The 26,617-nt window shown below is 48.1% G+C and overlaps 1 protein-coding gene across 14 annotated transcripts in view; it reads right to left on the bottom strand.

Moving 5' to 3' along the window:
• Window positions 1-26,617, bottom strand: part of FAM13A (family with sequence similarity 13 member A) — a 349,887-nt gene that overhangs the window by 95,828 nt on the left and 227,442 nt on the right. The window contains exon 1 of one of the 14 annotated variants that reach the window (XM_075929589.2): window positions 10,071-11,354. The exons of 12 other annotated variants lie outside the window; for them this stretch is intronic. In XM_075929589.2, coding sequence (XP_075785704.2) covers window positions 10,071-10,099 — 29 coding nt within the window. In that variant the 5' untranslated portion in view covers window positions 10,100-11,354. Of the gene's footprint in view, window positions 1-10,070; window positions 11,355-26,617 lie in introns of those variants that run through there. One more of the 14 variants, XM_075929588.2, reaches the window with a different exon arrangement.

The raw sequence follows: 26,617 nt of genomic DNA, 5'->3' as shown, positions 1-26,617 counted from the left end.
CAGTGGGAATCACACATCACGGATCAGGGGAACCCCAGGTTACGGAGCAGACACCCACTACGTCACAACCTTGACCACATAATTCTTGCCAGCAAGTTAAGGAAGTGTGGATTGGATAAATGGACTGTAAGGTGGATAGAAATCTGGCTAGGTTGTCAGGCACAACCTGTAGTGGGGGAAGGGATAGCTTAATGGTTTGAGCATTGGTCTGCTAAACCCAGGGTTGAGAGTTCAATCCTTGTGGAGGCCATTTAGGGATTTGGGGCAAAAATTTGTCAGGGATGGTACTTGGTCCTGCTGTGAAGGCAGGGGACTGGACTCAATGACCTTTCAAGGTCCCTTCCAGTTCTAGGAGATAGGCAATCTCCATTAATTTAAAAAAAGTTATCAACAGCTTGGTGTCTGGTTGGCAGTCAGTTTCAAGTAGAGTGCCCTAAGGATCAGTTCTAAGGCCAGGTTTGTTCAACATCTTTATGAAAGACCTGGATGACGGATGACGGGATGGATTGCAACCTCAGCAAGTTTGTGGATGCCACAAAGCTAGGGGGAGAGGTAGATACATTGGAGGGTAGGGATATGGTCTAGAGTGACCTAGACAAATTTGAGGATTGGGCCAAAAGAAACCTGATGAAGTTTAACAAGGACAAGTGCAAAGTCCTGCAACTGGGATGGAAGAATCCCAAGCATTGTCATAGGCTAGGGAGCAACTGGCTAAGCAGCAGCAGTTCAGCAGAAAAGGACCTGGGGATTACAGTGGATGAGAAAATGGCTCAGTCAGTGTGCCCTTATAGCCAAGAAGGCTAATGGCATATTAGGGTGCACTGGGAGGAGCATTTCCAGCAGATGTAAAGAGGTTATTCCCCTTTATTTGGCATTAGTGAGGCCACATCTGGAGTACAGAGGCCTCATCTGGAGTACAGGCAGTCCCCGGGTTACGTACAAGATAGGGACTGTAGGTTTGTTCTTAAGTTGAATTTGTATGTAAGTCGGAACTGGCGTCCAGATTCAGCCGCTGCTGAAACGCACGAGTGGCTGACTACAGGAAGCCCAAGGCAGAGCAACTCTGCCCTGGGCTTCCTGGAATCAGCCGCTGGTCAGTTTCAAAAGCGGCTGACTCGGGACGCCTGGGGCAGAGCAGCTGGGATGCTGCCGGGTTGGTCCAGTAGCGCCGAGGAGCGGCGCTGCGGGACCAACCCGGCAGCGCCCCAACTGCTCTACCCCAGGCGTCGTCAGCGAGAAAAGCCTGGTCTGCTAAGGGGGGGAGGCACACTAGCTGCACCCCCCCTCCCCGTCCCCGCAGACCAGGGAGACGCAGAGCAAAGCCGCGGAGCACGCGGGACAGCCCAGACGCAGCGCAGCTGTCCCGCTGCTGGCGTCTTCCGAGGCTTTGCTCCGCATCTCCCTGGTCTGCTGGGGGGGGGGGGGGGGGGGGAGCCCACCCCAGCAGACCAGGGAGACGCGAAGCAGCTTTTCTCGCCCCGGAGGATGCGGGCAGCGGGACCATGGCGCATCTGGGCGTCCCGCCGCTCCCATCCTCCGGGGCGAGAAAAGCCCTGTTCGTAACTGCGGATACGACATAAGTCGGATCCGCGTAACTCGGGGACTGCCTGTACTGCATCCAATTCTGGGGCCCCCACTACAGAAACGATGTGGGCACATTGGAGGGTCCAGCTAAGTGCAACCAAAATAATTCAGGGGCTGGAGCACATGACCTATAAGGAGAGACTGAGGGATTTGGGCTTATTTAGTCTGGAGAAGAGAAGAGTGAGGGGGGATTTGATAGCAGCCTTCAACTTCCTGAAGGGAGGTTTCAAAGAGGGAAGAGAGGCTGTTCTCAGTGGTGACAGATTGCTCCTCATTCTGCAATGGTCTGAAGTTGGTAGTGGGGCAGGTCTAGGTTGGGTATTAGGAAAAACTATTGCACTGGGAGGGTGGTAAAGTGCTGGAATGGGTTACCTATGGAGGTGGTGGAATCTCCAGCCCTAGAGGTTTTTAAATATTGGCTTGACAAAGCCCTGACTGGGATGATTTAGTTGGGGTTGGTCCTGCTTTGGGTAGGAGGCTGGACTTGACCTCCTGAGGTGTCTTCCAGCCCTGCGATTCTTCTGCTCCCACTGCCAACACTGACAGTACATGGGTGGAATTAATTTTATGTTCTCCAATATGCAGGTGATGTGTCATCTCAATATTGGTGAACATAAAATTCATTCTGCATATGGACATAAAAAAATTAGAGGGAACACTTCAGCATTTCAGTATTTTAAAGACTATATGGTTTGAGTAAACTGTAATAGACTGAAATACCTAATTTATTTTTATTGCATGGGTTTTTTTAATAGTACATGTACTCCTTCCTCCATAACCATGGGCAAAAGGGAAGGGTTGCTAATGGGAAATGTGATCAAGCTACTTCAGGTTCTTGGAAGAGAAGCAGCTGCAAACCAAAAACATTGGCGATTTTATTGACGGAGGTGATGGAGTGGAAAAAAAACCCCCATAACAGCCACTAGAAATAAAATTATGCAAATAAGAGGAAACAACCTTCAGCTACTAAGAGATACCACTGTGGTTTCCTACTTTAAATCACAGAAAGGGAAATGTGGCATTTCAGAAACCACTGTATAGTAACTGCTAGCATGTTTTAACACTTTTTTTTTTTTTTTTAAAACATTGACCAAACCACTGCCCTTCATCAGTTCTGTGGATGACCTAAAGATCAAATTTTATATCCAGCAAACTTAGAAAGAGATTATGTCTATAGCTCCTTTCTTCTCAATGGCCTTGATGCAAAGTACAGGCAGTCCCCGGGTTACATGGATCCGACTTACATCAGATCCCTACTTACAAACAGGGTGAGGCAACCCCGCACTAGCTGCTTCCCCCCAGCAGACCAGGGAGACGCGAAGCTAGCGCCCCCCCCCCCTCCCCAGCAGACCAGGGAGACGCGGAGCGGCTTTTCTCACCAGACACCTCAGCTTGAGACTAAAGGACTGAGGGAAGTGAGGTGTGGGAGAATAAAGCTGAGCTCTGGAGAAATGTTTGGCTAGAGTTTCCCCTACAATATGTACCAGTTCCGACTTACATACAAATTCAACTTAAGAACAAACCTACAGTCCCTATCTTGTATGTAACCCGGGGACTGCCTGTACTTAAGGACATGCAGAACTTTAAGCATATCAGTAGACCCACTGATATCAAATTAGGCAAATAAGCACTTTTCTGATTGGGGCCTATGCAGCTGTATATTAGATACTTATTCAGTAACAGTTTTCCTGAGCCTGTGTGTCCAGTTCTGGGACCCCTACTATAGAAAGGATGTGGACACATTGGAGAGGATCCACTGGAGGGCAACCAAAATGATTAGGGGGTTGGAACACATGACTTATGAGGAGAGACTGAGGGATTTGGGTTTGTTTAGTCTGCAGAAGCGAAGAGTGAGGGGTGATTTGATAGAAGCCTTCAACTTCCTGAAGGGATATTCCACAGAGCATGGAGAAAGGCTGTTCACAGTAGTGACGGATGGCAGAACAAGGAGCAATGGTCTCAAGTTACAGTGGGAGAGATCTAGGTTGGATATTAGGAAAAACTATTTCACTAGGAGGGTGGTGAAGCACTGGAATGGTTTACCTAGGGACATGGTGGAATCTCCATCCCTAGAGGTTTTTAAGTCTCGGTTTGACAAAGCCCTGGCTGGGATGATTTAATTGGGGTTGTTCCTGCTTTGGGTAGAGGGCTGGACTTGACCTCCTGAGGTCTCTTCCAGCTCTATTATTCTATGCCACATGTATAATCTGAAAGGCCCTTAACACAATATTTCAGGGACCAACTTTGCATTGACTTGGAAAGTTCAGAGGAGTCTCTTACTCCATTTGCCACAAAACCTGACCTGCTCTCTTGAGGTATTGACCCAAGTGAACCTTACCTTAGCTTGTAAGATTTATGGCTTGTGGGTATGCCTGCAGGCTACGAGGAAAGCCAGATGATCTCTCAGTAAGAAATTTCCCTATTACATATCAACTCATTGAGCCTCTGTGTAGATTAAAGCACTAGTTTATGAGACTTTATATATATATAAAAAAAAAGGCCAGTTTTATAAAAACAAGCTTCTCATAACAGTCAGAAGAACTTATTTTTAGTTAAACTATCTTTCAACAGCAAGCCTCAGGGGCCAGTGCCAAGTCTACATAACAAGTCATTCTCTTTTAATACCTAGAGAAAGCCATTATAGAGTATGTACATGGCTACTTAAATCACTACCTAATATGTGTACAGCTCTGCACACTGCCTCAATAATATGTACTGATTCACAAGAACAAGGCGGTGAAGGACTGCATACTTAATCATAGCAACCATCCATCTTGCCTGTGTTCTCACATTACAAAGCATCAGCATGGAAAGAGACATTATTTTAACTAGGCTATGATTTTGGTCCAGGGATCACAGCCTTCAAGGTAACTGAACGGGCATAAATTCCATACCACATTCGCAATATCACAATGCTCAGAGTGGTTCCCTGCTCCATGGGACAGTATCCACTTCAAGCATTGTGACCTCGACCACTCAGGTTGGACATTCCTACCTTCCTTAGATGGAGACAGAGGGACTGCCAGCCAAACTCTATTAGCATTGTGACAACACACAAGGCCATAATGTCACTCAGTTTTGGATCATTTGCTCCCATTTATGGAGTAGTGCTGTGTCCATGTGGGCCATGCTGCAGAACCCAGAGCAGGGAGCTAGGCCCAATCCCTTTAGATAAGAGCCATCACAGAAGGGGTGAGTGAAAGTGGGCTTGCTCTTCTACACCTCTCATGGACTCTCCATCCCTCTCCAGACTTTCCCTTACTTATTTTTTTAACTCAGACCTCTGCTATGAAATTTATTAAAAATGTTGGTGTTAAAATTGTAGCGCTAATTATAGTATAGCAAGATCAGCAAAGTGGAAACACTCCTTCCCATTGCAAGCTAAATATTGAACTTTAGTTACATCTCTTGGAAACTTATGATTCTGTAATGTTGTAAATTATTTTCTGCTCAGTATCTTGTTATATTACTTATGTTTATCTTTGTAAGCTGCTTTAAATAGTATTCAACATATAACTGATATAGTCTCCCCCACCCATCCCTTTTTTGAAGATTAAAATTAGCTGAGGTTTAGATTTTTAAAAAAGGGGGACAGGGCAGAGTCTTCTCTCCTGACTGGCGGTTTGGCAATGTCCTGCAGTAGATTTTAAAAAAAAAAAACCAAACAAACAAACAAAAAAACAAACAAACAGAAAATAAGTGAAGAAGGATGTGAAAGGAATGACTCCAAGTGTACTCCAGCCAAAGTTGCACCCTTTCCTAGAATTTAACACTGGCAAGTTGTATAAAGCTTACACCAGTGGTTTTCAAATTACGGGTTGTAACCCAGTACTTGGTCTCATTGCTGCAAAATGATCAGTTGACCAGAGGGGGCACTAAGGCAGGCTACCTGCCAGTCCTAGCACCACTGACTGCACTGCACCCCAGCAGCAGCTGGCAACAGGCCCAGCTCCTGGGAGGAAATGGGGGAGGGGCAAACAGGGCCTGTACAACTGCCCCTACTGAGCACTAGCTCTACACCCCCATTGGCTAGGAATCTTTTACAGGCTTCTTCTGGATGGCAGCATAGTGTGCAGTGCCAGGAGAGGCAGGAAGCCTGCCTTCGCACCCTCACTGCACCACTGACCTGGAGCCGCTCAAGGTAAGCCCCTCCAACTACAGCCCTCACACCACCAAATCCAGAGTCTCCTCTTATGCCTCAAAGCACTCATCCTCTGCCCCACCCCAGAGCCCACACTGTAGTACAGTGGTTCTTAACCTTACTGCAGCCTGCACCCCTTTGGTTCTCAAAATATGTTCTCGCGCCCCTTATTAAAAATCATTGAAGTAGGTCAGTTCTTTAAACCCAAGATATATCATAAAAATCTGGCTTCTCTTGCACCCCCAGAAAGGGCATCTCGCACCTCCAAGGAGTACGTGCACCCCAGGTTAAAAACCACTGCTCTAGTCAAATTATGTTGAGTCATGGGCATCAATTTTCTTGAACTGGGTCACAGGAAAAAAAGTTTGAAAGCCACTGGCTTTCATTATTATAAAATGTTTGTAACAAAATGGTGACAAAGTCACTGCAGTCTTTTTGTTTCTGGATTGCTTCTTAAAACTTGATGGGTGTTAAGTGAACATACAGGCCCAATTTTTCAGTGTACAAATCTAGATTTTCTTCCACAATCTGCTAGGTCTGACAAGATAATTAATTGAACTTGGTTGTAGATAGCATATTAACTTGAACTATGCTTCATTCACTGGTTTCAGTGCGCAATGAGCTACAGATCTAGCAGATCAGGCCTGGGACTTGAAGAGATATGGATTGTACTCCTGGCTCTGTTGTATCCTCCATGTCTGACTTAGCAGATGTCCTTAATTATCTGAATCTCAGACTCCACAACTGTAAAATGAGTTTAATAATGCCAACAACTCCTCTCCCCAAGTTAAACTGTGATTTTAATGTTTGTAAAGCACTTGAAGTTCCTAGGAGGGAGTTCAAAGGATCAATATGATTTTATGTTCACCTGCTCATTGTTCTGGGGAGAAAAAAAAAAAAGCTAAAACAAACAACCTGTTTATAGTTTCAGGGGTGAGAACCACACATACACACAAGAATAGGAATGGCTTACTCCATCTAAAATACAATTCAACTTATAAAAGCAGAGATGGTAAATGAAACAGATTGGTGATTATGAACAAGTTTCACTTCTTAACCACATCATTGGCCCGTAAAAAGGTTTACAAATATCTGACAGTTTTCTTATTCCTTCCTCCAGTTTACTCCGGCAGACAATAAAAACATTAGAGACCACTTATTTGCCGGTAGAATCTAAATCACATACATGGCTCTCTGATCAACCAGCTCCTTGAACCTGAAACGTGGCAAGTACATTTTATGAAAGCAGCCACGTTTCAGCTTCACTAAGCCGTAATAGGATATATACACTCAGCTAGAATACAGTAGGAGTGAGTAGCGCTGCTAATAAGAACTTTATAAAGTTTGTCACTTATTCAGAAGAATATTTAATGTATAACAAAAAAGAGAAAAATGTCATTGACTGATGCTGCTTTGGAAAACAGGAATGCCACAAAGTACCTGATCTACTCAACGTTCCACCTTGTGTGCCACAGTGAAGTGCACTCTTGGCATGCATGCTGTGTTTCTCTCTTACAAAGACAGCAAGCCTGGTCACATACCAGTCCTTAGATAAGCATCCGTATAAAGTATGAAATGCGTATTTACAGCACACAATTATCCGCATAGTATTGTATAATTGTATGTCAGAATATCTAGACAGACCTTCATCTACACGATTTAACTTGACTAGATCTCTGCAAATTTTTCAGCTGAAACTTCTTTTGCCAAGAAATGCAGATTTGGGTTGACCAAAACATTTTGCTCATGTGTGTATTTTGCTTCAGCTGAAACTGGAAAAAAAAAGTCAGAAGTATTGATGAACTGAACCCTTTCACTTACAAAAGTAAATATATTCGATCTTGGGGCTAGATTCAGAAGGAAGTCATAGGCCGACAGTTGTGGGCATGACACAAACTCATCACAGAAAGATGGTTTGTGCCCCCAAGATCTTACAGTCTATTTTGTGGTTATGAGCCCTGATCCATGATGCAGAGGCCTCTGCAAACCTGAGGGCAGGATTCAGGCCATGCTGGGAAGAGATTGGTTTTCTGAAAAGGGAGTAGAGGACTGAAGCCCATTGTACATGCGCTTCAATTTGCTAGTCTATAGAGTAGCACTTAGAGGTTGTTAGGTATCAAGCAAGCCAATGGAAGCAGTGCACCCAGGAATCTAAGGATCTGTCTTCGTTGTCAAAAAAAAAAAAAAAATGTTTAACCACAGGATACTTTAACACACATCCTCTCTCCAGCTGTAAAGTATTAATGGTGCCAAAGCACTGCAGTTTTACCACAAAGCAAACTAAGCAAGGTGAACACCCCTCACCTAGCTAATTTTAAGGAAAATATAATAGCTGCCTTATCGCTATGAGGATAGGTAAGGCATAGGATAGGACAGCAAGATAGGAAGGGCACTGTGGTCCCTCTTAAAAAAAACCACCACACACACACACACCCCCAACCACCAACCCACTGATTGTGCAATGGAAACAGCCTAAAAAGAAAGGAGATTCTAGGTGTAGGTTGTTCTAGGATGAAAGAATTGTGTGATGGAGACATATGGTAGAGGGCTCACAGGACTTTACCTACAACTGCCTTGAGGTTGCAGAAATTAGGTGGTGTAGAAACCAAGAAGATACAATATTCATGTAGCTATCCTAAACTGTTATTTTAAATAGGAAATCCAAATGACTTTACACCATGTGCTGAGTTGTGTCACCATTTTTTAAAAAGCTTCTTTTTTAAATCAACTGTATTATTGTTCAAGTACACTGCATTTCTAGCTTCTCTCAAGCTAATCATTTTAATTAACAGAAACAAGTAGCACAGTCATGGCAGCCCTGCGAATAAGAGGGCTTTCTTCAGCAGAGCACACATTTACAGTCAAGGGGCTGCTACAGCAAACACAGTAACAGCTACTGGTTCCAACAGTAAAGAGACTATCTTGGAATTGAAATCAGCACAATAAATACTTCATTCTGTGTGTAAGGCACTGCCAGTATTTCTGTTTTCTGCAGTCATCAATACGAAGGCCTCTTGACTAGATTGCTGAAAAACAGAAGTCCTCCACCAATATTTCCTCTAATTTTTGTTTTTTTACACCAAGACCTGTGATTGTGCACCACTAGTAGAAACATGCGAGTGGCCACTGTTAATTAGCTGGATGACATTTGAATCTCTCCTAGGTGGCCACCTAAGTGCTCAGTCTTTATCTGCACAGGCCTGATTCTCCATGACCCCTGCAATATTTTCAGCAATGTAGTTTGGACACCAAATTCAATGACTGTTTTTCATTGCAAAGAAAATACAGCAGCTTCAAAAGCTATTAAAATAACACTAATTCCAGTGAAAAAAAATATCAATCAGTGCATTTACTAGTCTTCAGTTTTCATGAAGGTGAGTAGTCACCATATTTTATTGATGAGGGAGGCAAACGTGCACCATTAAGAATAATCAAAACACCAGCCGCCAGCAAAAATAACAATCAACAGATCTATTTCATTTTTTCCCTATTTGGTTAAACATTTCCACTGTAAGAGCCCAGTTCCAATTTATCCTACAGTTTTAGCACAGGCACACAGCAGTCACTGATCTCTGTGTTTGTCTACATACCATGAAAAGAGAACAATCCTTTGGTGAAAACCCCAGCTTCTCTGGTTTCTAAGGTAACTGTAAAGGAGGATTACACCTGACATGTATTTAGGTGAAAGTATTCAGGGGATCCAGACATCTCTTTTTCTGTCAGGCCAGCTGTTAATTCTTCATTACTGCACTACAGCTATCCATTACAGGAAAGGTATGGGAACCTCTATCAATCAATACTGGAGAATTTTACTAAGGGAAAAAGACCTTTTAGGCATCCAAATCTCTTAGCACCCTTTCAAGATATCTGTTTATGCTCTCATGGTGGGATTCCTGCAAAGGAATCAAGTAATTTTTGTACTAAGCACTGAAACCTACACACACCACAAAGCAAAAGATGTGGCTCATCTGCTTCCATAAGATTAGTAAAAAGTGGTCAGGGAGGCAGTGGTACTGCCTCAAGAACCCTAAATATTCAGCAATTTGCTCTTAAGAATTCCCTATGCATCTATGTTTAAGGTGGAGGAGGCTAAGGAGGCAAATCTAGTAGTACTTTACACACTGAGCTAGTCAGGAGTAGGAGGAACTTTCAACAATTCCTTAAGTCTCACTCAGCAGTGGGGAAAAAAAGTCACATCTTGTAAATTTCTGGTTAAAAATTGTCCATACAGAATGCACCCAGTACTAATAAAATATACACGTACTACTGCCATGGCATCACTACAAATGTGGTAACAATTAATATAAGCAAATCTAAAAACTAGCTAGTAAAAACAGTAATATACCTTTGCAGAGGCATGATTTCACAAGCCATTCGTGAATTAAACGTGTCTATTCGTAACAAACAACTGTTTCTTCCACAACAGGGTTTTTCTCTGCAGTGTAGGTCTTCTCACACTACCAAGCGTGCATTCCTATCTTCTAGTCAGAGAGGGACGCAGGATGAACTGCAATAGGCTACCCAGGGAAAACTCAACGGAGAACACAGCAAGCTAGCGCTCAAGGACCCTCGCCAAACTTCTCCAAGTAAAAGTAAGGCTGCGTGATCGGCTGCTTCTCGCTACAATACGCTGCTGCAGTACTCTTTGACCTTTTGTTCCGGAGAAGCAGCTGAAGCCTCTAGCCAATCAGCAATGGTAGCTGCAACAGTTCTGTCTGTCTGTGTCTGTCTACCTCCTCCTCCTCTCCTGTGGGCTTGGCTTGCCATCCTGGTAACTTGAAACTTCCCCCAACAACAGTCCCGCTGCTGAGACTGACAATCAGAGGACACGCAGCCAATGGCTGCTCCCGAGAAACACACACGCAGCCTCTTAAGGAGACACAAGGTTCCAGCAAGAAGCTGCACTGACAAGAGGAGGGAAGTGCTATTGTCAGCCACGCTAAGATCACCAGCAAGAGTCAAACAAACAAGTATCAGCAGGTTTCTCTAGAGGCACCATTCTTCGTGACCCCGTGCATGCCATGCCTGCTTGTAGTTCCTGCAGATAGATATTTGTTTGCACCCTGCTGCGGGCATGTCTGCTGCAGATTGCAGTACTGGCTCCAGACTTGTGACATCACGTCAGGCACGTAGCGCTCGCTTCTTTGGGGGTGGAGGACAAGAACAGAACATCCTTTGATGCAACCCACTGCCCTCTTGCTCTTAAATAAACAACAGGTGCCACCAACCACTGGGAGCCACATACACAGCCAATCAATGGGGGCGGCATGGTTTCTGATGATTAAGGGAGTGGATGACTCCACAATGAAAAGCACATAAAACACGTAGCTTTAGGGATTTAAACGTCATAAAGTCACATCCATAGTCCAAGGGAGATCAGAATCTTGTTACACTGAAAATCCAAGTTAAAACTGCGGAGCCATTTAAGTGGAAGAGGTCTTTTTCTTTCAAGTTAATTTTGTGCAAGTTAAAAATGCCAGACTGAAAGCCCTGATGACTGAACTCGATTTGTCCCCAGAGCAGGAACAATACAGGCAGCAGCATCTTGTATTTAAGCATAGCACCTTGCTCAGAAAACCAATTTCAGTTAGGGTCTCCAGGTGCTCCCAAAATGCAAGTAATTAATAATGATGGTAACCACTTAAAGCCATCCTAATCTACCATAAAAAGGATGCTGCACCATCAAACCCTGCCACTCTAGGTACAGCTTATACTTGCAAAAAGGAACTTTTGCTGCTATAGCTTATAGTGGTTTCTCGGGGGGGAGAGAGGAGGTGTGACAATGGCAGATTTATCCAGCATTGCTGGGGTCTGTGTAGGTAGGGGCTCAGGGCAGAGGGTGGGGGGTGCAGGAATCAATGCTGGGGGGGGGGGGGCAGAAGGAGGACTGAGGTGGGCTCACAGGGACAGTCCATGGTGGCTCAAGTGGGTGCTGATCCAATAACTGCAGCTCCTTAGGGTGCCTGTGGCCACACTGCCTGGCTGCCAATTCCTCCCAGGGGGGCCAGGACTCAGCTAACCGGTACCGGCTGGCGACTCAGGGGGCAGCCCACAGCTTCTTCAGGGGTGGGAGGGGCTGTGCTGTCCAGCCCCAGCCTACCTCTCCTCTAGGGTCAGAGGGAGTGAGGGCTGCACTGCTCAGCCCTGGCCTCTTCCTGGGGGGAGAGAAGGGAAGGGGCTGCGCTGACTGGCCCATGTCTCCTCTGCTGGGGCCGGGTGTGGACTGTGCTGCCCAGCCCCAGCCTGCACTGGCTGGCAGCTCTTCCCCAGGAGGTGGGTCCTCCTTCACTGCAGCCAAGGGAAAGGAAGAGGGGCTTGGAGAGGGGGCACTTACCCATGGTTAGCAATATGGAGAGCTTTTGCCCCAGCTGGCCTCTCTTCCTAGTGCGGTTGCCTCCTATGGTCACTCTGCAGTATAACCATCCCCTGCACTTGGTGGCAGTAGTCATTGCAGAGCATAACTGTCCTTGTTTTCAGACCCCTTCTTTTCTGTGGTATGGAAAACAATCCCATTCCAGGCACTTCCTGTTTTCCTGGCACAACCAAACCTTGACTTTAAGTTAAAATGAGAGGAAGCTGCATATCAAATTTTTAGTGGTCCTAGATCTTATTGTTTAGGAGGAGTTGTTGAACAAATGGACTCACAGATGGATGGACTCACAGAGGGACACGCACACAAATACAGAAACTCTATAAAACAGGGGTTGGCAACCTTTTCAAACCAAAGAGCCAAACTACATTAAAATTCAGAACAAGTGTTCAACAAAGAGCAATATAAGAATCCCCATTTGCGTGATTAAAAATATACAACTTAATATTAGTGATAACTGACATGATCGTAGAATCATAGAATACTAGGACTGGAAGGGACCTCGAGAGGTCATTGAGTTCTGTCCCCTGCCTTCATGGCAGGGCTCAGCACTGTCTAGACCATCCCTGATATGATGATTAATAATAGCATAAATGACACATTGTTTGTACTAAGAGTCATTATTTGATGGGACTTCTGCTGCTGCATCTTTTCACACATTTCTTTGAAGTTATTATCATAACTGGTCAAATTCACGTTCATGCATGCATTCAAGCGACATGAGTAATTGCACATTTTGTAAATGTTGAATTAAATATTCATTTTAATTTTAAAAACTGTGTGTATTTTGGGAATGACAAAAGAGCCATATTTGGCTCCATACTGAGCCATATTTGTCTCAAGAACCATAGGTTGAACACCTATGCTCTAATATATAGTGAGAAATAAGTTCATCTACATAGCTTTTACCAGTCTAGAAATGTTATTTTAAAAAAATCAATCCTGAAACAACACTACTATACTGGCATAAATTGCTAACAAAGAACCAACTTTGGTGGCTACTGCAAATGCTACATTCATAGGCAGGATGCCAAACTTGCATCCTTTGTATTCACAGTATAGATACAATTTAATAGAACGCTGAGCAAAACCTCTTGCCTAAATTATCATAACTAGAAGCTTATTTGTATTTTGAAAAAGTCATCCTGAGTTTTAAATTAATGACTAAGAACCACTGAAAATACAATGACCTATTCTAATCATGCGCACAGTTCCATGGTGTGGAGCTGTTGTCTCCTAGTGAACTGAAGAGACTGAGATTAAAACCCCAGTCTCTCTCAGACATTTATTAACTGCAAAGAGATTCTCAAGAAATCACTGCTATCCTCAGCAAGTTGTACCAATGTTTCTAAAGATGCTTAGAATCCAGCGGCCCCCAAATGATCTCTTTGAACCTTATTAGTAATTATCACATATTATGGCATTGTGGCAGTGTCAACGAGCCCCAGTCATGGACTGGAGCCCCACTGGGCTAGGCACCACATAAACAGAACAAAAAGATAGTCCCAGCTTCAAAGAGCTTAAGCTTTAATTCCAAAAAAAGCAGTGTCTTAATAACAATGATCCAAACTGTAACCTAGTATAAACAAGGAGGCTACGTCTACACTGGCCCCTTTTCCGGAAGGGGCATGTAAATTTCAGCAGTCGTCGTAGGGAAATCCGCGGGGGATTTAAATATCCCCCGCGGCATTTAAATAAAAATGTCCGCCGCTTTTTTCCGGCTTTTAAAAAAGCCGGAAAAGAGCGTCTAGACTGGCCCCGATCCTCCGGAAAAAGTGCCCTTTTCCGGAGGGTCTTATTCCTACTTCAAAGGAAATTTACATGCCCCTTCCGGAAAAGGGGCCAGTGTAGACGTAGCCGGACAGTTCCTGTAACTTCAACAGAATGTATCAGGTATCTGGCCAGGTGGCTTTTCTAAAGTAAACACCCTTCAAAGTTCAACAGTTATTTAGAAAAACATCAAAATAACAGAATCTCTGCAATGAAATTAAGTAGATAATAAATATTCAAGTTTTACTGTACATACACTGACTGATGCAAATATAAAAAAGATCGTAAAGTGGTGTTTTACTAAATTAGATATAGCTCTGAAATGCATCACTCTCTAAACACTAAGGGTATGTCTAAACTACCCCCCTAGTTCGAACTAGGGGGGTAATATAGTCATACGGAGTTGCAAATGAAGCCCGGGATTTGAATTTCCCGGGCTTCATTTGCATAAAGCCAGCAGGCGCCATTTTTAAATGCCGGCTAGGTCGGACCCCGTGCCGCACGGCTACACGCGGCACGGACTAGCTAGTTCGGATTAGGAACGAGGAAGCCTAATCCGAACTAGCTAGTCCGTGCCCCGTGTAGCCGCGCAGCACGGGGTCCGACCTAGCCGGCATTTAAAAATGGCGCCGGCCGGCTTTATGCAAATGAAGCCCGGGAAATTCAAATCCCAGGCTTCATTTGCAACTCCGTATGACTACATTACCCCCCCTAGTTCGAACTAGGGGGGTAGTGTAGACATACCCTAAAGGAGGAAGCAACCAGGAGGCAAAAATACAAATTACACAATAGTGCCAGGAAGTAAAATTCTCACAAAGTATACAGCATATACTCCCTACCCTGATGAAAAACATCACAAGATTTTCCATAGCCACACAAAGGCCATGTCTACACTGGCGGCTCCTTGCGCAAGAAAGCGTCCACACTGGCACCCTTGCCCCCCCCCGCCCCGCCGTTCCAGCCATGGTGCCGGAGGAGGACCCTGGCCACCAGTGTCCCCTCACAGCCATCAACAAGGCTGTGGGCCAGCTTGCACCAGGGAGCCACGCCGTTCCAGCGGGAGCTGGAGACCGGGCAGCAGCTGCAGGCCCTCCCTTGTGATCAATGCCGAAGCTGTACTCAGGCCTCCCACCATCACCACTGACAGGCACCCGTGGAGACACCACACAAGCCGGGACTGGTGGGAGCGGCTGGTGCTGGGACAATGGGGCGACCAGCACTGGGTGCAGAACTTCCGGATGCGCAGGGGACATTCCACGAGCTCTGCACCTGGCTCACTCCTGCGCTCCGGACCTCCGCCTGTACTCCACCATCCCCATGGACAAAAGGGTCGTGATCACCCTCTGAAAACTGGCCACCCCGGACAGGTACCACTCTGTGGGGAACAGTTTGGGGTGGGCAGGTCCACCATTGGCGTGGTCATCCAGCAGGTAAGGCCCCCGAGGGCCCGTGGGCCTGCCCCGAGGGAAGGATGGGGCCAGGCCAGGAGGCGGGCCTGTGGGGGTGAGGGGAAGCCCCGCACCCAGCGGGTGACGCCATCCCTCCCTCAAGTAGCCCCGCTGGCAGGGCGGGAATCCCCGGGGGAGTGGGCCCTGACATACGAGGGGGGAGAAGGCATCGGAGGGGGATGGGCACACCTCAAGGGCCCCTGTACCCACAGTGTCTCATTCTGTGCATTTCCTGTGCTCCCATGTGCCCCTGTGCAGGTCATCCGCGCCATCAATGACATCCTGCTCCAGAGAGTCATCCGCCCCTGTGACCTGGGGCTTCACCGCCCTGGGGTTCCTAAACTGTGGGAGAGCTGTAGACAGGACCTACATCCCGATTCAGGCACTGGAGCATCGAGTGGCCTGATTCATCAACCGCAAGGGCTACTGCTTGGTGGTGCTCCAGGCCTTCGTGGACCACCGGGGTCACTTCTAAGACATTTATGTGGGGTGGTCCAGCCGAGCCCACGCATATTCCAGCATTCGGGCCTGGGCCTGGACCACAGGCTGGAGGCGGGGACCTACTTCTCCCAGCAGGACCTCGCTATCCCGGCCATCAGCATGCCAGTGTGCATCTTGGGGGACGTGGCTACCCCTTGATGGTCTGGCTCATGCAGCCGTACACAGGCTGACTGGACCACAATCAGGCCACCTTTAACGCTCACCTGGACCGGGCCCACCCATAGAGTGTGCCTTTGGGTGCCTGAAGGCACGCTTCAGGTGCCTCCTGACCCGCCTGGATGTGGGGGTGCAGCATGTCCCTGAGGTCATCGCGGCGTGCTGTGTCCTCCACAACATAATCGAGGCGAAGGGGGAGGCCTTCCTCCTGGGGTGGATGGCAGACGAGGGCCAGGCCTACCAGCAGCCTTGGACTGCCACCACCCAGCAGGCCAACGGCGATGGGGTGCGGAACCAGGAAGCCTTCCCGGTACTGCTCGACCAGGCCCCACAGTAGGCCATGCCTACGACTCCAACCGTGGGGCTTCCTCCATGCCCCCACTTCCCGCTCCCATCACCAACCCTTCCCCCTACCCTTTCCTTACCTCCTAATAAATAGCACGCACTCGGGTAACATGTGACGGTCGTTTATTTACAAGGGGAAGGGGTGGGCTGTGGGGAGGAGGGAGGCTCTCTACTGGGAGGGGGGAGGAGGACTCCGACCCAGGAGGGCCTCTTGGGTGGAAGGGGCAGCCTCTCCCACCGCCATGGGTGCAGGGATCCTGGTGCCCTTTGTGCTGGGTTGGGGTGGGCTGCACCAAGAGGTTCTGAGGTCAGGGGGCGCAGGAGGGGGCATGGCAGGGAGGAGGCAGGGGGAGAGCTGGGCATGCTGGGGGGGGAGGGAACAGGGTGGGAGGCCCGGCCTCACTCTGCTGCGATGCATGGCCCGTGTGCTCTGCGATAGTGCCCAGGAGGGCGTGCACACCGTCAGAGTGCTCCAGGTACTGGCCCCACATCCGCTCCCGCCATGCCTCATCCGCTCCCACCATGCCTCATCTTAGCAGCGAGTGAGCACTCAACATGCTCTATCATGCGGACATGGTGGCGGAGCAGGTGGTGGCGGTCCCGGGAGCGCTGCAACAGGCCCTGGCTCCTCAGCGCCAGCAGGACGGGCTGGAGGGTCCCTCGCTGGCAGGGCTCCTGCTGCGGGGGAAACAGAGGACAGCGAGGCAGTCAGTGAGCCCTACCCCACGGTGTTCCAGGTGCCCCGTGCCCTCCTCCCCGCACCACGCATGCCATGACGCCTGAGGACAGGTGCGGCCAGCGTGGGGGGATTCCCCCGTGGGCAGCGAGGAGGACCGGGGGACCATGGGTGTGTGTGGGAGGGATCATTGTGCCTTCCCCTGGGGCAGCTACCATGTGCCATAGGCGGCCATGGTGGCGTGCTGTGTGGCACTGCTTGGGCTATGGGAGGGTCAGGGCTGTGCCCTTGGAGCTGAGCTGCTCCCAGCCGGAACCCAACCCCCACCCCCAGCTAGGCGTGTGAGACCCTCAGGGTCCTGGGCATGTGCTGGGGCTCCCTGCCATGTCAGTGTGCCACTCAGTCTGGCTGCACGTTCTGCATGCCGCTGCACGGTGTGTGGCCAGGCGGAGCCATATGCTGCTCCCTCCCCCCGACCCTGTGGCCCCCGTCCCCCTGCCCTTGTGCACTGCACTCACTGGAGGATCCTTCGCCACTTACTGGAAGATCCCTCGCTAGCCTCCGAGGAGGCCCGGGTCAAGTCCTTGCTGCTGGGCAGGGCCAGTGGAGTCTAGCTGCCGTCCTACTCCTCTTCCTCCAGTTCCAGCAGCTGGACCACCCGGGTGACCACTGCCAAGTCGACCTGTGCCTGCAGGGCCTCGGCCCTTGTGTCCCCCAGTATAGTGTCCAGGTGGTGGTAGTGGGGGCAGGTGGCGGCCCCAGCCCCCCTGCACTCACTGGCCTACACGTACACAGGCAACAGGTCTTTGACCTTGGCCCAGACCTGTTCAAGGGTCCAGGCTGGGTGTCCTTTTGCAGCCAGTGCCTGGGCCATCCGGGCAAAGATGTCCGTGTTTCACCTTCTGGACTTGGGGTCCCAGAGGGCACCCTCCTGTCCCCAGAGATCCAGGAGGGCCTCGACCTTGACGGTGCCTCAGCATGGGGCCTGCCGCTTGGTGCCCCTGTGGGTCTGCTGGGTGCTCTGGGGTGGCTCCTGGGTGAGGCCTGCAGGACGTTGCGGTGGCTGGGCAGCTGTGATGACTCCCTCTGGCTGCTACCCAGGCTGTGTATGCTGCGCAGCTCCACAGGGTGCCTGTGCCTTTGGGGGGGGGGGGGGGCCGGCGAGAGGGAACCAGTGAGTGGTGATTGCATGTACAGAGTATCGGAGAGGCTACCTGCGTTTTTTCCCCAGAGGCCAGCTCTTGCACAAGAAGCCCCTGCTGCACGTCCACACTGCCTACTTGCGCAAGAGAGCTTGTTAGAAAAGAGCACAGCTCTTGTGCAAGAAGCCCCTGCTGCACGTCCACACTGCCTACTTGCGCAAGAGAGCTTGTTAGAAAAGAGCACAGCTCTTGTGCAAGAAGCCCTCTCCTCTGATGCCGTACTGTAAATCTTCTTGCACAAGAGTGGGCGGGTAGTGTGGACACTCTGCGGGTTCTTGCGCAAGGAGCCTCCAGTGTAAACATAGCCAAAAAGAAATAACCTTTACGTATGTAATATCTCTCTAGTCTGACTCCTATATTCTATTCGACTACTTCTATCCTGGTTTTAAGAATCCATGCACCAGGACACATATATTGAATAGCTAGGAAACTCAGATTTCAAAACTTGCATTCAGTATTTGCACTTGAGAGCACATTTAAAATAGAAGAATACAGGACTGGCCATATTGGGTCAAAAAAATGGTCTATCCTGCAGCCAGCATCCTGTTTCCTGACATTGACCAATGCCAGATGGTTCAAATGGAATGAACACAGCAGAGTGAAAAGCTCCATCCCCTGTCATCCACTCCCAGCATCTGGTAGTTAGAGGTCGACGGCAGGGGTGGTTAATATTTTCCATGGGGGGGGCACACCAAGAATTCAGTAAATGATCAAGGGCCACACTTTTTTATGAAGGGAAGTGCAGAATCTAGGACGGAGGTTGGGTGAAGAAGGAGCTCAGGGTAGGGGACTGGTATACAGGAAAGGGCGTGGGATCTGAGATGAGGTTTGTGTGAAAGAGGGAGTTGTGATCTTGGGCAGGAGATTGGAGTGCAGGGTCCAGAAGGGGGTACGAGTGCAGGAAAGGGTTCTGACCTGGAGAGGAGTGTACGTGGGGGGCTGGGGTGTATGTCTGAGAAGGAGTTATGACCTGAGGGAGGACGGTGCAGAGGGTTTGGGTGGTTACCTGGAGCAGAGAGTTGGGGTGCCGGAGGAGGTGGGGTTCCAGAGGCAGGCTCTGGTCAGGAGGTGTTTACCTAGGCACCATGTACCACTCTGCACCACATGCCGGGGAAAGTGGGTGACTTCGTGCCCTGCCCCCACTTCCCACCCAATCGTGACAGTGCTCATTGGCCAGATGATTGGGCTGGGGTAGCACGCAAAGTCTTCCTCTCTCTCACCTGCCCACAAGGGTCATGCACTGCCCAGAGGCACATGGAGGGAGCAGCCAGCTATTTTGAGCAGCTGCATTCTGCCCTCGGGCCATATCTGATTTCTCCTCCTCATCCTGAGGATCTGAGCAAATATGTTTTAACAAAGAAATATTATTAATAATATTTATATGGATTTTATTTGGATCATAGGCGCTTCAAGCCAGTACCTGTCTCCTACACTGTATATACTGCACCCAGCACAATGGAGCCTCAATATGAGCTGCGGCCCCAGCCACGACTGTAATCCAAATAAATAATAAATAGCTTACACAATTTTTAACAATACAGATGCAGGCACCATACAATGGAGGAGAATGGACAGGAACTGTACATTTCAAATAGTATAAGGAGAGTGCACTGCAGCAACAGCACAGCTTAGTTCTGATGTTCTCAGTATACTCCTGTTGATGCCCCCAAATCTGCTGCTTCCACATTCTCTGTAGCTGCTGCTAATGGCCATTTAAAATGCTGAGCCTCAAACTTCCTCAAGCTGAGGAATGCTGGGGGTGGGGAAAGGGACATGGGATGGGCCCACCAATGATGGGATATGTAAGGTCACCACTAGCTACTTATTTTACAATAAATTTAAAAATAAATACTCCAAAACCTGGTACGTGATCCCACATTGAAACTTTCCATGGACAACTGAACCAGACATTCAGAGCGTTTCTCTTTGAGATTTCTATCCAAGAATTCCCAAGAAATGAGCAGTGACTTTGCTGCCCCACCTAAAAGAAATGTGAACAATGCCACCCTTCAGCAAAATTTACTCTTGGAATTGAACAATTTTGCTAGCTGAATACAGAAGCTACTTTCTGCTATATTCCTCAATTTTTTAAATAGGAAGGGTCTCAGTTTAAAGGAAGGCCTAAATAATCTTCTGGATAATGCCATTTAGGAACTAAAATTCTAATGATCTATCAGCCGGTTCTAATAACCCTGCTTTCATAGCAACATTGACACCATCAGCTTTAAGATACATTAAAGCCCAGATGTGCCAGGCACAGACTCGGGGGAAACAGTGGCCAAAACCCTTTAACTACATGTTAGCTTCCATGCTGATGTAGGTCATATGAATTAGTCATGAGCAGTCAGCTCCTTGGAGCCAAAAGACATCCCTCCATTAGCAAAAGTTTGCCAGACATCAGACAGGGATACTAAAATCTGCACCTCTTTGTCCCTCACAGCAGGAGAAGGAAGAGTTTGCATTTAAAAAACAAAACAACAAAAGCAATGGACAGTCCTGCAGAGGCACAGGGGGCTAAAACTGTGCTAAGCTGTTTGTTTGATGCTTGCTACTGTTGACAGGTTCACTGAAAGACGGTCATTAGCAATGCTTCTTTAAATTGTTTCAGATGTGGTGCTCTGTTGCATAACAGAGTCACAGCCATGCATATTATAAAATGGGGCTGTTTTTGAGAAAGAGCAGCAGTACTGATATAGGCATCCTGCCATTATCTGATCTCTCTCTCAAATAAGTGACTATTTGCAGCACATAATTGTCCATAGTTTCCTGTTAAATTAAATGTTTTAGTTACCTAAAAGCAATTAAATAAACTGCCCTTTAGCTAAGTAAACCATCTTGTATAGTATAGTTTCTTGACTTGATATTAAATGCACCTGATATTTACTGGGCTGTGTTTATTTTTCATATAAAACGGCAATTATTGATGTAATGGTCACTTTGGCCACTGTGGGATCCCCAGTCTCTCTGAGTCTGTCTACACTACCCTCCTAGTTCGAACTAGCGGGGTAATGTAGGCATACCGCACTTGCAAATGAAGCCCGGGATTTGAATTTCCGGGGCTTCATTTGCATAAGCGGGGAGCTGCCATTTTTAAAACCCCGCTGGTTCGAACCCCGTGCAGCGCGGCTACACGGGGCACGAACTAGGTAGTTCGAACTAGGCTTCCTAGTTCGAACTACCGTTACTCCTTGTGAAATGAGGGGTAACGGTAGTTCGAACTAGGAAGCCGGGTTCGAACTACCTAGTTCGTGCCCCGTGTAGCCGCGCTGCACGGGGTTCGAACCAGCGGGGTTTTAAAAATGGCGGCTCCCCGCTTATGCAAATGAAGCCCGGGAAATTCAAATCCCGGGCTTCATTTGCAAGTGCGGTATGCCTACATTACCCCGCTAGTTCGAACTAGCAGGGTAGTGTAGACATACCCTCTATTACTGAGGCAGGGGGGATAAAAGTGTTGTTACCCTGATTATGTGAATCAAGGACAATGGACTGGTGGAACTGTTTATGACAGAGGGATTCGCCATAAACTAAGTAGCACTCGCTAGACAAGGGGCATGGGTTCCAAACCCAGTCAAATTGAGAGAGGCTGGGGACAGGTCTTTGTACCTGGTGGTGGGGCCCTGTCTGAGAGCCTAAACAACACAGATTGCACCGCCTCCTCTCTCCACTGTGGAATATCAGAACTAATTTGGATTCCATTAGGAGTCTAGTTGTGAGCTGCAGAGTTAACTTCACTGTGGGCCAGTGGAGCACTAGCACTTAGGCTCCTCTATTATGAGCTGAACTTGCTGAAGAGCTGAAATCACTGTTGCTGTGGGGAGCCTGGCGTTATGCTGTGGAAGAGCTGAAATCACTGTTGCTGTGGGGAGCCTGGTGTTATGCTGTGGAAGAGCTGAAATCACTATTGCTGTGGGGAGTCTGGCGCTATGCTGCTGAGCTACTAGCAAAGCAGTTTGCAGGGACAACCAACAAGCGCAGGCGGACTGCAGAGCGGTTTGCGGGGACGACCGGTGGGTGCAGGCGGACAGCAGAGTGGTTGGCGGGGACGACTGGCGGCCGGTAGGAGCGGCAGCAGACAGCCAGTGGAGCAGCTGCAGGAGCAACCAGCTGGCGGCCAGGGGCGTAGACCGAGATGGCTGGTGGATCCGGACAGTTCGTGGGACAGCTGAGGCGGCTCACTGCACAACAGGTAGAGTGTGGCGGAGTGACTTGCATTGAGGGCAGCAGCAGAACCCTATGGAGAGGCGGCGCCATCGGCGGACCACGTAAGGTGTATCGATTCCCGCCCCTCCAGGTTGGGATGGTAAAACCCTGCCGGATGAACTTTTGAACCCTGGGGCAGCACTGACCCGGGGCAGAGACTTTTGGGGTGTTGGACTTTTGGGACTTTGGGTGATTCGTGGCTGGGGGGAGGATCTTTGCTCATGTTTGGTCTATGAATCCAAGTTGTGGTGTTTTCCCAAGTTAATGCTGATGTCGGTTACCTCATGTTATTAAAGGTTTGCTGCTATACTGAGGCTCTGTGCTTGCGAGAGGGGAAGAATTGCCTCTTTGAGGTGCCCAGAGGTGTATGTAAGATTTCCCAGGTCACTGGGTGGGGGCTCGAGCCGGTCTTGTATTACCTTGTTGGGAGGAGACCCCTAGATACTGAACCCGGCCCTTGCTGCTATTAACTCGGCCTGGCAGAAGGGTTACTCTATCAAATCCCCCCTCACTCTTCTCTTCTGCAGACTAAACAGGCCCAATTCCCTCAGCCTCGCCTCATAGGTCATGTGCTCCATCCCCCTTATCATTTTCGTCACCCTCCGCTGGACCCTCTCCAATGCGTCCACATCCTTTCTATAGTGGGGAGCCCAGAACTGGACACAATTCTCCAGACATGGCCTCACCAGAGCCGAATAAAGAGGAATAATCACGTCTCTGGATCTGCTGGCAATGCACCTCCTAATGCAACTTAATATGCCATTATCCTTCTTGGCTACAAGGGCACACTGTTGACTCATATCCAGCTTCTCATCCACTGTAATCCCCAGGTCCTTTTCTGCAGGACTGCTACTTAGCCATTCAGTCCCCAGCCTGTAACGCTTGGGATTCTTCCATCCCAAGTGCAGGACTCTGCACTTGTCCTTGTTGAACCTCATCAGATTTCTTTTGGTCCAAACCTCTAATTTGTCTAGGTCACTCTGGACCCTATTCCTGCTGTGACGGGGCATCCGAGCCCCGCACTCCTGATAAAATGCCGCCACCTCAGGGAAGAGGGCGAGCAGCGTGGCAGTGGCCCGATAGCGCATGCGCTGGCTCCTCAAGCCGCTCGGACATGGCTGTGGGGAGCGTGCGTGGGACGGGGGGAAAGGAGGTGTCTAGCGCGCAGCATACCCAGCATCCGCTGCGGTGTGCTATTTAAAAATGGCGTGCCGCACGATCAGAGAGGGAGGTAGGTTAATAGCTGCGGGGAAGGAAGTCTCAGCGGCAAGGACCCAGAGGGGGAGGATGGCTGCAGGGGAAGAAGCCCCGGCAGCAAAGATCGGGGAGGGCAAGGGTGGAAGCCCTGACTGAAAGCCTCTCAGAACAGGACCATGAAGGAACTGAGGACCTGGGCGACCGACTTCGCGGGTAGCGGTCCGTAAGGTCGGTGAGGTAGGAAGTGGTCCAGGGCGGGGCCTCTTGGCTGGGCCTGTGAGTTGGCAGAGTAGGAAGTGGCCCAGGGCGATGTCCCCATCAACCAAAAGGGGGAGAGTGTGGTTTTCTACCCCACAGGGCCCTGGGCTGGCACCCGGCAGAGAGGGTGGGCCCGGGTCCTCCTACTCCTCCCCCCGGCGCCTGGGTATGCCAATGTAGGTTTTTGTTGGCCATGTACCAACTGAGGCACTGCCAATGTGAATAAAGACACTCTGGGACAAGTAAGGGTGTGATAATTGAAGGATAACGGTGCGGCTGAGGGTGCTAGGACCACAGGTCTCAGAGTGGATCACGTGGAACACTGGTGAAATGGGTGGAGGGAACATAGCTAAATTGTAAGGACGGTGGAGGAAACACAGCTGAGTGCCCCTCCTCGGGGTAGAAGCTACAGAAAAGGGTGTGTGTGTGTGTTCCATTCCCCAAATGCACCCTTACACCTGCCCTCTAGCATATCTCTCTCCCCCTCTCCTCTCCTTGAAGGTCATGTGATCCAGACCCCTAATCATTTTGGTTGCTCTCTGCTGAACCTTCTCCAATGTGTCCACATCCTTTTTGTAATCAGGCACCCAGAACTGGATGCAATACTCCAGATGTGGCCTCATCAACACTGAATAAATGGGAATAATCACTTTTCTAGATCTGCTTGCAATGCAACCAAATATGCCATTAGCCTTCTTGGCTACAGAGGCACACTGTTGACACATATCCAGCTTCTCATCCACTGTAATCCCCAGGTCTTCTTCTGCAGAACTGCTGTTTAGCCAGGCGGTCCCTAGCTTGTAACAATGCTTGGGATTCTTCTGTTCCAAGTGCAGGATTCTGCACTTCTCCTTATTGAACCTGATCAGATTTATTTTGGTCCAATCTTCCAATATTTTTAGGTCACCCTGGACTTATCCCTACCCTCTCCCCTTTGTTTAGTGTTATCTACAATCTTGCCAAAGGTGCAATCCATTCCCACATGCAGGTCTTCAATAACCATGTTGAACAAAAGTGGCCCCCCTTGATGCCTATCACCAATCAGACATTAAGCCATTCCTCACTACCTGTTGAGCCTGATTATCTAGCCATCTTACAGTCCATTTATCCAATCCATACTACTTTAGCTTGCTGGCAAGAATTCTGTGGGAGCCTGGATCAAAAGCTTTAATGTTATCATTTTTATATTATTTTCTCTGGAATCTCTGAAGTTTCGCTATACCTTAAATGTGGACCTTGACAAAAATAACTGAATACCCTTGTTATAGAATCTTATGGTACCATCAATTCAAAATAAACAATTCCTGCTAAGAAGATTTGGAATAAATGTTCAATCTTGTAAGTATCTTGGAACAGAATGTGTTTGAAAAATGCTGCATACACTATGCAGAGCAATAATAAACAAATTATGTTTGGGTAATTTCTAACAGTGATATAACTCACTACAAATCCCTACTTAATCCTAAAATTCTGATGGAGTAAAATAAAATAAGGAAGTATAAAAATCATGAGAGTCCTGAATGACTCAGTGAATTGATAAAGGGATAACAGAACCTTTTGACTCTGGGTCAAATTACTGCCAAGTTTGGCAGTAATGACTGGAAGTAATTAATAGCAGAAGGACATTTGGGAGTTTCCTAGTCAACCACAGCACCATTGCACAGCACCATTGCACTTAGATTATGCTACCACAATTGGCAGTGACCAGGGACCAAAAGATACGGAGACAAAACTACTTTCTGACCCCCCGATCAAGGGATCTTTCTGAGTCAGGCTTGAGGCATGCTGCCACTACAGTGAAGTGCAGATTCCACACTTGCGGGTAAGCAGATCCTTTCTCTACCCAAATCACTTACAAAAACAATTTAAAACGTTTTGCCTTAGGCCATGAGGGAGAAGGATTTTACAGGACAGAAAATGCTCAGATTACAGATACAAATATAATGGCAGGAGCACCAACAGATAAGCCTTCCTTTCTAACCCCTCCTCCCTAGACATCGACAAATCACAACTGAGCTCCTTCAGCAAACACTGCACCCAACACAACATTCAACTTCAAATATTTTTTGCAACCTAACTGGTGACCTTTACTTGTGATGGCCAAGAAAGATACTCTGTGGAAAGCACAACATGAAGAAAAAAGTTACACAACTTCAAGTGCAAGAATAACTGGTATATTCATGTCTAATCCTGCTACATTCATCTTGAGTGCTGAACAATGTAACCAGCACATTAGGGAAAACACCAAGAATAAAAGAGAAAAGGATCCACTGATTCTCGAGAATTAAACATTCAATGCCTGGTGCTCAAACTGTCAATTCGACCAGTTTATAATGAGCTGCTAGGGAGGTGTAGAAATGGAAAGCTAGGTGTTAGGGCTAAGAATCAAATGAGATTTGAAGGATGGATAAGCTGAAACTTCACAGCCACTGACTGCTGCCTGTTCTTCTATGCAAGAGCCCATTGGTATCTCATGCTTGAAAAGGCCTCCAAACTCTTCAAGGAGGTGTGTAGTCCAATTTGCTTAAGGCGAAATGTAGCATGGACAACTCCATCTGACTCTTCAGCTATCAGAATAAGTGGATATGAAAAGTCCATCAGAGAAAAGCTCAAAGTAAAAAACACATCATCCTATTCAGGCCTGAGCTCTGGTAGGAGTTTCATTTCAGATTCCTCTTTATGCCTGAAGTGGGATAAAGAATCATTCTTGGAATGGCATGTGTTTGTTGGGACTTGTAAGCTGTTTGCCTCTGGGAGGGGCACCTCCCT

Source organism: Pelodiscus sinensis, chromosome 4 (genome assembly GCF_052426305.1).
Source record: "Pelodiscus sinensis isolate ZL-2025 chromosome 4, ASM5242630v1, whole genome shotgun sequence".
Lineage (NCBI taxonomy): Eukaryota > Metazoa > Chordata > Testudines > Trionychidae > Pelodiscus > Pelodiscus sinensis.
The sequence above is the reverse complement of the archived record's forward strand: the minus strand, read 5'-3'. Positions and strand labels throughout refer to the sequence as shown.